Source organism: Notolepis coatsorum (assembly GCF_963971535.1).
Source record: "Notolepis coatsorum genome assembly, chromosome: 19".
Classification (NCBI taxonomy): Eukaryota; Metazoa; Chordata; class Actinopteri; order Aulopiformes; family Paralepididae; genus Notolepis; species Notolepis coatsorum.
This window is the reverse complement of record NC_140183.1, coordinates 38,656,473-38,667,329: the sequence shown is the minus strand read 5'-3', so window position 1 is coordinate 38,667,329 and position 10,857 is coordinate 38,656,473. Positions and strand designations below refer to the sequence as shown.

Here is a 10,857-nt window from a genome sequence, read left to right as displayed (position 1 = left end):
TCTTTCTTTCTTTCTTTCTTTCTTTCTTTCTTTCTTTCTTTCTTTCTTTCTTTCTTTCTTTCTGTCTCTATCGCACGCGCAAGCGAAGTGGAGAGGAGTTGAGTTTCTCCTAAATGAACCCATCACCCTTGTTTAAAAAGTCGGTGGGGAGCGCGCACCGTGCCCAGAGTGCGCACTGGTAAGATCCAACAGTCTCGGTTGAATAGCACATTATTGAAAGGCGGGGTGGGAGGCCCTGGGAAGCGAGGGGAGGAGGGAAGCAGGACGGGAAGAGGGGGGCAGCAACAATCCCTTTCTCTCCCCCCAGATGATGAGAACGTTCCCGATCGCATCACGTTCCGCGGAGCGTTTTCTCAACCTTCTCTCACTGTAAAGTGCCATATCGCTCTGATCCAAACAATAACGGACTGCGCGCCTCGACCCCAACTCCACACCGGAGCTGCCCGTCTGGTCCGACCGCTATTCGGTGACAATGGAACTCAACTGTGTTTAATTGAACAAGCGGATGAAGTAGTGAATAACGAGAGAAGACGCACTCAAGACGAAGCGGCTATGGAGAAGCGCACGGAGGCGGGAGTCTAGACGCGGATAAAAAACGAAAAAAATAACGACTGCACGCGAATCAAGAGATTTACGTTTTGGATTATTATTTTCCTCCTTTGTTTGAAAACTTTATAGTCAGAGTATATTTTTTTTTACCTGATTGTTGAGGCTATTGTTGCACGCAATGATGCAGGGAAAGGAGGCGAGGTTTTGCACTGGATGCTGGAGGCTAACGGTGCTGTCATGCGTCTTGGCTTTACACCTGATTCCGATATCTGGCCATGGTAAGAAATCAGAAACTAGTTTGCATTTACTTAATTTCCCGATTTATTATTCTTCAGTTTTGCAGCATGTCCTCTCTCTCTCTCTGAGTAACACAGGCATAGATGAACACCGGTATATAAAAATAAAAATAAATACACACTCGCACAGCGCAAGCAAAAAGGGGTCAGTGAGCGTGTGGGTTAGGACTTTACGCTGTGACATTGACCACTGTCTGCACTATTGAATATCTTTGCATGGGATTTGTGTCAGTTGCAAAATTCCACAAACAGTTTTGTTCTCGGTGGATGAATTATTGGTTTATCACTGTTGGTGTCACATTATAGGCTAAACAGATTGGTCAAGTTATATTTTGGAAAGCTGATGTGTGCCAGGTCCGCAAATTGACACTCTCAGCAGTTGACCCAGTGTCGCTCTCTTATCGGTGGAACTGCAAATTGTGGCGACGAGCCGATGCAGTAAACGCGGTCCCCCGAGGCTATAGCCTCGCTGTCACTATGGCAATGATGGAGCCGGGCTACACAAAGGCAAGGATTACGACCGGGGGTCCCTGATGAATTATGCATGAAGCAATCTGAACGGACATTCTGATACACACAGCGCCTCGGCTTTAGTGAGGGGAAAAACAACGAGTAAACATAAAAGACACCAAGGACTCTCTCTCTCCCTCTCTCTAACGCGCTGGGTCTTTCCCCCCTTGTCTATAGGAATCATTGCGCATCGCAGGCGACTGTTAAATTAACACTGCACGAGCATGGCAGAGGATGGTACCAATGTGGCATTATGGTTATGGCACGTCATATGGCCCATTTATTTTTATTTCAATGATTAGGCTTGGTCGCCGTTAGATAATTATTTTTTGGATATCATAATGTATCCCATGTTGCACTCAACTCGTGCTCGGATGCCGGGCGCACAGTGTAGGCAGATAGTGTCTGATATACTGCTACAAATCTGCTACAAATCTGTGATTGATCCCCACATGAATGTCAGAACAAAACGCATGTCTAATCTCTGTGGACATTGCGATTCATTCCTCCTTTCCGTCGTCCATCAGAATTGGAAGCCCAATCCAACCGTCAAAAAGACGACCGATTTTATGTCAACTCCCATCTAGGCACTAAGGATTATACATTTTATTTAACCAATATTAGTGTATATAGAAAAGAGGTTGTCAATATGGCAAAACCCATCATTACGTGAGAGCTCAAAGAATATGGAGCAGAGCTGCATCAAAATCAACCATAGGTTACTATGCCACCCCTCCCTCCCCATTTAAAGGCTTCACCGGTGGACCGTGGAGACAGCATCTTGCCCCACATCCATACTGTTCACACAGTCATTAAGGCGCCTCCCTAAACGGACAATGGCGGAATTAGCCACCTTTCCTGTGGCTTCCCGTTCTGTCGCCATCTGCACTGTACTGTACTGTACCCATTCTGCAATCTGTTAATAAAATTTTCAATCAATCAATGCAATATTCCTCCAATCTGTGTTTAATGTATATGATTATGCCGGTGCGTGGTGCCCCTCCCCCACACGCGTCTGATGGCTGTGTGGCGGTGCATCTGGGTGATGGAGAGGGGTAATGGCGGTCAAGGCTCATTCACACACACATATCTCTCCTGGATTTATGACCCTCTCATCTCTATCTCTCTACTCTCCTCGTCTATCATATCCTCTATTCTTTCATCTGCCTTCTACCTCGTTTCTTCTTATCTTCCTTCATTCCCTTTCTTCTCTTCCTCATTTCTTGTCATCCCCCCATCACCCATATCGCTCTCTCTCTCTCTCCATCCCCATCTCTCCATCTCTCCCTCTGTCCTGCTGACAGATTATCTTTGATGTGCAGTATGTTAATCCACAAACCAAATCTCTCCCACCCACCCAGCCTTTTTCTAAACAGTTTAAGGGGGAAAAACACACACCAAGCATCATCAAATGGATGTTGTGGAAAAAGGTGTTTTGGAGACTCATGGTCATCTCTCTCTCCTTCTTTGTGTCTCTCTCCCCTTTCTTTCTCTCCTTGGTGTCCATGGAAACCACAGCTGTCTATAGACCACCGCAACACTTCCGGTATTCTGAAATCATGGGAGAGAGAGCGGGGGGAGAAAATGAATGAATGTGGATGAGAGCCTTGACATTAAGTGGTTGTAGCTACGGCTGTGGGGGTGCAGGAGACATGATCCAATAGTCTTTTATACGCCTGAGTTTCCTGAACATGGAGATCCCAAGTTGATTGGCACTTTCTAGACCGAGCTATAGTCACTTTTCCGCACCTATTCCCGAACTCCGCATGTGCAGATTGATAAACCTATCTCTGGACAATCCAGAGACTCCGCGGGCAATCTGCGCATGCAGAGTTCGGGAGTAGGTGCGGAAAAGTGACTATAGCTCAGCCGAGAAAGTGCAGATCGACTTGGGACTGGTCTCTCCGTATTCAGGAGACTCAGGCGTATACTACAAGTCTATTGGATCATGTCTCCAGCACCCCCACAGCCGTAGCTACCACCCTTAATGTCAATGATCTCATCCACATTCATTCATTTTCTCCCCCTGCTCTCTCTCCCATGAGCTCAATGTAACACGGAAGTGCAATGGTCTATAGCTGTTGAGTCAGTATGTTGCCATAATGTGCTCGTGAAATGTGGCACATGAGGTTGGCCGTTGGCACATGCTGAAACCTCTTTTCAAATGTCCGGCGCCCCTCCCCGCAACCATGTGCGTGTGTATCCAAAACACTGGCCCAGTGGGTGCCGTCCAGTACTCCACAGCAGTAATGCCAGTATTATAGTATTACATATAGTGCTGTATTAATTTGTTTACACAGCAAGGGGCATTGCACATGGCTGCAGTGATTAAATCATTATTAAGTTAGTGCACACCGGTAACGTCATTTGTTTTTACGATTGTCTCTCTGTTAGCTGTGGAGAACATCTGGCTCTTTGCCTAGGATCCAAATGATTGTCTAGATTAGGAATGTGAATGGAAACCAAGTATTCAAAGCGATGTTTTACTTTGGTGGAACATTTAAACTTTTGACACACACAGTGTTCTTATGAGTTCAGGGACGGGTCGCGCGGTTGTTTGGGCTTCAGCAGTAGTGGCCTTTTGGGTTTTGGACTAAGTGACAGACAATCATGATGGTTGACTGTTTTAACATAATACAGTATATTGGAGCATGCATGCGAAACATCAAACTTTTCTACAAAAGTGAAATACGGCTTTGATGGTTCTTGACTAATAGTTATTAATCTAATAGTAGTCTAATAGTAGTAATTAGTAGACTACTAATAAGAGTCTAATAGTAATAGTTTAATTTCACTAATATTTGATTCACTAGAATTAAGACCAATGACAGAATGTATAAGAATGACTATTAGGGCGCGGCCGGGTAGCCCAGCGGACTAAGCGTCTGTCTACCACCACAGAGACAGTGGGATCGAATCCAGCTGTGGTGCTTCCGGGTTGGCCGACCGTCCATACTGGTCGTTGTAAACAGCGACTCCTATACTGTTCGGTTGGGGCGCCTGCACAGCAAGGGAAGGATCTAGGAGAGGTAGTGTGACCTTCCACACGTTACACTCTCCCAGTGAGAGTCCGCACTGACAGGTGAAATGAAGCGGTGGGCTGGGTACACATGTGTCGGAGGAAGCATGTGATAGTCTCCGCCCTCCCAGACCGTTGGTAGGGGGTAGAGTGCGCAACGACCAGGAAGGGGATTGGGAATTGGCATAACGACTAACATTGGGATGGGAGAAAAATCGTAAAAAGAAGGAGGAAAAAAGATAATAATAAAAAATTTAAAAAAATAGGATTAGGATTATTGGTTTCACTCTTCTCTGTTATCGCCACACCTACATACAGTATACAGGTCTGCAATCCTGGACTAAATCCCAACAAATATCTTCTCAGAGGGGGGTCCCCTACAACAAAATCTAATTAAACGAGGGTCCCTGACCTATTACCTATCAATTTGGGGATCCTTGACCTGAGAACGTTTAAGAACCAATGCCTTTTAGCACTTAAGTAATAGCCTACTCATACTGAGTGGCTCAGGAGGTAGAGCAGTCGTCTGGTAATCAGAACCGGTTCGATTCCCGCTCCTCCCGGGCAGCGTGTCGAAGTGTCCTTGAGCAAGACACTTAACCCCTAATTGCTCCCGATGAGCAGGTTGGCACCTTGCATGGTTGTCTCCACCGTCGGTGTGTGAATGTGTGAGTGAATGGGTGAATGTGATGAACAAAATTGTAAAGGGCTTTGGATAAAAGCGCTATATAAATGCACCATTTTACCTACCATTTCCTTTCCCACTGAAAAAGGACACTGTGACTCTCGTTCTCGAGTAACATGTGTCAGCCACGTATACTTTACCAAAGAACATTTTAGGATATTTATTTCCTCACAATACTGACCACAGCTGCATGGTAGCTTTTTATGTGCTTCATTCTAGCTGGATCTGCTGGCTGGTGCAGAATGTGAGCTTAATCTGATTTGTAAAACCGTCTCACCTGTTTCATTCTGTTACTTGTACTTTCGCTTCACCTCTCTGCTGATGGCTGACAGTAGGCTTCCAATACAGTCACGTAGGAGGAGGCCACAGAGTTGACCTGAACAGCTGTTGGCTACTGTGTGTGTGTGTGTGTGTGTGTGTGTGTGTGTGTGTGTGTGTGTGTGTGTGTGTGTGTGTGTGTGTGTGTGTGTGTGTGTGTGTGTTGTGTGTGTGTGTGTGTGTGTGTGTGTGTGTGTGTGTGTGTGTGTGTGTGTGTGTGTGTGTGTGTGTGTGTGTGTGTGTGTGTGTGTGTGTGTGTGTGTGTGTGCGTGTGCGTGCGTGTGCGTGCGTGCGTACATGCATGTGTGTGCATGTGTATGTATTTGTGTGCGCAAGTGTGTGTGTGTGCGAGCATACATTCCTGCGTGCATGTCTCCTTCATGTCGTCCTTGGCAGGTGTGTGTGCCTACATTATCCTGGCGGGCTTTGACGCAGCGACACTGGCTCACAAGTTGAGGTGTATGTGTGTGTGGGGAGAAGACCTCTAACTTTGCGGGTTTGGTGTCATTGTCGCTCGACCCTCTCATGGTGCCCGTCCAGCTGTTCTACAGTCAGTGGAAGGTTATCCAACAAAAGTTTCTCTCACCAGTTCCGATGGAGGATTTTCTTCTTTAAAGGGGAATGCCATACATTTTAAGAATTCACATGCGTTCTTCCTGTGCCCCAGGACAGTTCAGTCTGTATTTGTGAACATGTATCACTCTCTCCTAAAGCAAAGAAATCAGAGACAGAACCCTCCAATCTGTGATGTAACTGGTATGTAAAATCTGGTGCTGCTCCATACAATTTGCAATTTACAATTTAGTCATTTATCCAAAGCGACTGACAGATTGTGGACAAGTCACCAGGAGAGGTACATCTCTGACAGCTAAGGGTCAGTGGCATTGTTCGCCAAATAATATCGAGCTTGAGTGTTACACTCTGAGTGCATAGTAGTATAAACATATTAGCAAGATAGGTAGTAGTATAAGAATAGTAGCATAGTATTAGGGTAGAGGTTAGATACCATGAATAGAATACATGGGGCTCTGATCTTTTGAAGCTATAAAATGTTTGTGTGAACTCATGCACCCAAATGAGGGTTTAATTATGTTTCAGACCTTCTAGCAGTGCTATAATATAAATCAAATGTTGTTGTAGAGCTCACACAAACATTAAATCTTAAAATGGGTGGTATTACCCTTTAATCTGAACTGAACTGAAAAAAAAGTGTCCGAAAGGAATGATTCATTCATTTACATGTGTATGTGTGTGTGTCTATGTGTGTGTGTGTAAATCAGTGTGTCCTTGTTGCGAGGCGTGTACGTCTTCTCCTCAGTCTTCCAGTCATTGGGTTCATATGTCTGCGCTCCGTCTCTCCTGTTCTATTCCACATGCGCCAGCCTCTGCTGGTTTCTCCTTCCACAGACGGATGCGCTTGCCCCCCGCCAATGCTGCTGACACGCCGTCATATTAGCATTCGCCCTCTACCTCCCCCTGTCACGGACATCCACCTCGCTCAGCAGAAAGAGAGAAAGAGGGGAGGAAGGAAGAGAAGAAGAAGAAGTATGGATGGCTGGATGCCTTCGTGTTTGCCTGTATTGACCATGTTCACACGGTGGCCTGCATGTTTCTCTTATGTCATGCTCAGGTTGGGATTCCTTTCCACCACTAAATTGTGCAGAGGCCAATCCCTCATCTTTCTCTGTCCACCTAAAAAAAAGTTAAACCACTTCAACTGTGGAAAGGAATCCCAACCTGAGCACGACATGAGAGCAAAATGGCCACCGTGTGAATATGGTCAATAATGATACTTTAGAAATTAGATTAGAGTTTAGAGAGTGGACATCCACATGTGGACAGACGATTAAACACATGCAGGCACGCTTGATTTAAAAATAATTGTGGGATAATGAGGTTGTGCGTGATAAGAGTCAACTTGAATTTGTGTGTGCCTTAATATTCATGGATATACACACAAACATGCAAACACACATACACGTCGCATTACATCTCAGCATCTCAGTATTCATCTCCATAAAACCCCATAACTACAGTCCTCCAAAGACAAACGTATAATTATGTGCATGGAATTATGTGGCACTGCACACTGCATGTATGTGTGACTGTGTGTTATGTGGCACTGCACACTGCATGTATGTGTGTCTGTTATGTGGCACTGCACACTGCATGTATGTGTGTCTGTGTGTTATGTGGCACTGCACACTGCATGTATGTGTGACTGTTATGTGGCACTGCACACTGCATGTAACCTACTGTATGTGTGTGTGTGTGTGTGTGTGTGTTATGTGGCACTGCACACTGCATGTATGTGTGTCTGTGTGTTATGTGGCACTGCACACTGCATGTATGTGTGACTGTTATGTGGCACTGCACACTGCATGTATGTGTGACTGTCTGTTATGTGGCACTGCACACTGCATGTATGTGTGACTGTGTGTTATGTGGCACTGCACACTGCATGTATGTGTGACTGTTATGTGGCACTGCACACTGCATGTATGTGTGACTGTCTGTTATGTGGCACTGCACACTGCATGTATGTGTGACTGTCTGTTATGTGGCACTGCACACTGCATGTATGTGTGACTGTGTGTTATGTGGCACTGCACACTGCATGTATGTGTGACTGTGTGTTATGTGGCACTGCACACTGCATGTATGTGTGACTGTTATGTGGCACTGCACACTGCATGTACTGTATGTGTGTGTGTGTGTGTGTGTTATGTGGCACTGCACACAGCATGTATGTATGTGTGTGTGTGTGCGTGCGTGTGTGTGTGTTCAGTGTGTTAGGTGGCACTGTCTGCACACAGCATGTATGTATGTGTGAGTGTGTGTGTGTGGTGTGTTCTTAGATGGCACTGCGCACAGCGTGTATGTGTGTGTGTTCAGTGTGTTAGGTGGCACTGCGCACAGCGTGTGTGCGTGCTTATGAGTGTGTGTGTGTTCAGTGTGTGCAGATCGGTGGGTTTGTGCAGCAGTGCATCGGCTTCAGCGCACAGCGAGGCCTAGACTGTTCCCATAGCAACACATCCCTCCTCCATTCCACCACCTGTTGAGCTCAGAAATGAAAGGATTTATGTGATGGAGAGAGAGAGAGAGAGAGAGAGAGAGAGAGAGAGAGAAAGAGGTGGAGAAAGCGGTTGGTTGGTGGGAAATCAATGCAGAGGTATTCAATTAGAGCTGAACGCAAACCTATGCATTCCCACCTTACATCGATATTAATGAGGAGCATTGAGTAAAGATAAAAAATAGCCTCATGTCTTATTCATGAGAAGTAGACCAAGAGAGATTTGTAAGTAAAAGAGAGAGACACGCGCGCACGCACGCAAGCACGCACGCACGCACGCACGCACACACACACACACACACACACACACACACACACACACACACACACACACACACACGTACACTGCATCAACCCCTTGTGATCTCATTATTGTCCAAAACATTAACACACAGCACTGGTCTGTCATCAGTAGGTCATAAGGGTCTTCTATTAAGGTGTTTTTTAGTCCATAAGTCATGTTTAATGATTTTCCTGGTTATTCCTGGAAAATAACAATATTCATAATAATATTGTGACGGGTATGTATTGGTTTTTCAATCAATGCTAGACGCAAAGAGTGTTATGGTTTGAAACCGACCCCAAACGCAAACGGCACAGAGAGAGTTGTTTCAGAGTTAGCCAAAATCAAGGGCGTGTTTATTTACTGAGTAACAAGAATGAATTAGGTGGTGAACAGAACAAACTGGGAAACAGGCATGTGAGGAATGTTTGCTGCTCTGCAGCTTCTCCCAGAAGGTGATGTTGTGGAATTTGTCCGTGACGTCTGAGCCGCTCTGCAGATCCTCCCAGCATATACTCCAGATGGAGGCGGAGAGGGAGAGAGAGAATCCGAGTTAGCTCAGCGCACAATTGAAACTGACAGGTGACTGGTGAGGTGAATTGTCCAAACAAATAATCCAAGTGAACAGATCTTCGGTGTGAAACACACAGTGAGCAGTGTCCAGAGTGAAAACAATTAGGTAATCCAAACGTGTAATTCCAACAGACAAAAAGGTGAGAACAGTATGAACAAAAACAGGATCTCTTCGGTGCTTTACAAACACACAAAAAACGATAGATCCAAAAGACTGTTTGCAAAAACTCACCAAAGCGCAACGCGTAAAGCGGGCAGATCAAACGAGGCGGCCGCTTCGTAACGGGGAAGCAGGTTCTCCAAACGGAATATTTCTCGAGAGTCCTGGGAAGCAACAGAACAGGGAAAGCAGCGACGGGAAGGAACAGGCAAATGCAGGGAATGTTTCAAAACGATCCAACATCAATATTAGGGAGATCAGGGTATTTAAAGCCACGGGGCGCTTAATGACAAGCTGTGACAGCTGCGGGATGAAATTGATCATTGCTCCAGAAGCGTGTGGTTGGGAGAGCACCAATCAAACGGCATCTTACAGGAAAGAAGCGTGAGGCGCGGAATGCAATTAATTTAACAAAATACCTTAAAGGAACAGAGCGAGTGGGTGGGCAGCGGACAAAACCTCACAAAGAGGTCATTTTACAGTTGTCTGTGAGGGGAGAATGAGGGGAAAGGAATTCTTCTATGAAATAGATGAACCAATACATCCTATGACCATTAGCAGAATGAGATCAGCACCTCTAATTAAGACTTGAAATGATTTATTTCAGTTTCTCTAATAATCTTTTTTTCAGTCCCTGTCGCTCCCTATTCCACCGCCATCTTGTTGACTCACACAGCTGTCAAGACACAAAGCTTCAATCCAAAATCATTTATATTTGTGAGAAAATTGCCTGATATTTATGACTTATTTTTTTATAATCATTATTTTATATGCAAAGGTTGCGAGATAACCAATAGGTGAAATGTTACTCCACAATGTGTTTTTTCTATGCTTCTCTAAGAGTATATATATACTGTATATACTGTAGGCATCACATCTTCATCATCATCATCATCATCAATCATCATCATCGGTCCAAAATCCCTCACCAGCCACACCCAGGATTTCTCCCTAAATATTGATGGTTCCATTGTCACCCCCTCCACTCACAAATCAAATCAAATCAAATCAAATTTATTTGTAAGGCCCGACAACACACGTTAATGTCCCCATGGGCCGGACACGTCTTCTTCAAACAAGTCAAGAAGAAACATAACAATAAGTCAAGAACAAAACAAGAACACCATAAGGTCCAACAAATTTTAAATAAATGCAAATAAATGAATGAATGCAAGCACTCCCTGACATACCCCACACGAAGGTAAGGAAAAACTCACTAAAACCTAACAATAGGGAAAAAATGCTCCACAGGCAGTGTGGAGGAGAGAAACCTTAGAAGGGCCATTCAAGGTCCGTAACCTTGGCATCATCCTGGACTCCACCCTTTCTTTCCTCCCCCATGTGAACCACATAACCAAATCGGCCTTCTACCACCTCCGGAACATTGCTTG

General features: G+C 45.1%; 1 protein-coding gene across 1 annotated transcript in view; it reads left to right on the top strand.

The window, feature by feature from the left end:
* Window positions 1-380: 380 nt before the first annotated feature.
* LOC311246462 (chondroitin sulfate proteoglycan 5-like) overlaps window positions 381-10,857 on the top strand; it is a 78,302-nt gene continuing 67,825 nt past the window's right edge. Inside the window, exon 1 of the mRNA XM_084336616.1 lies at window positions 381-827. Within this exon, the coding sequence (XP_084192742.1) occupies window positions 728-827 (100 nt within the window). The 5' untranslated portion in view covers window positions 381-727. The remainder of the gene's footprint in view (window positions 828-10,857) is intronic.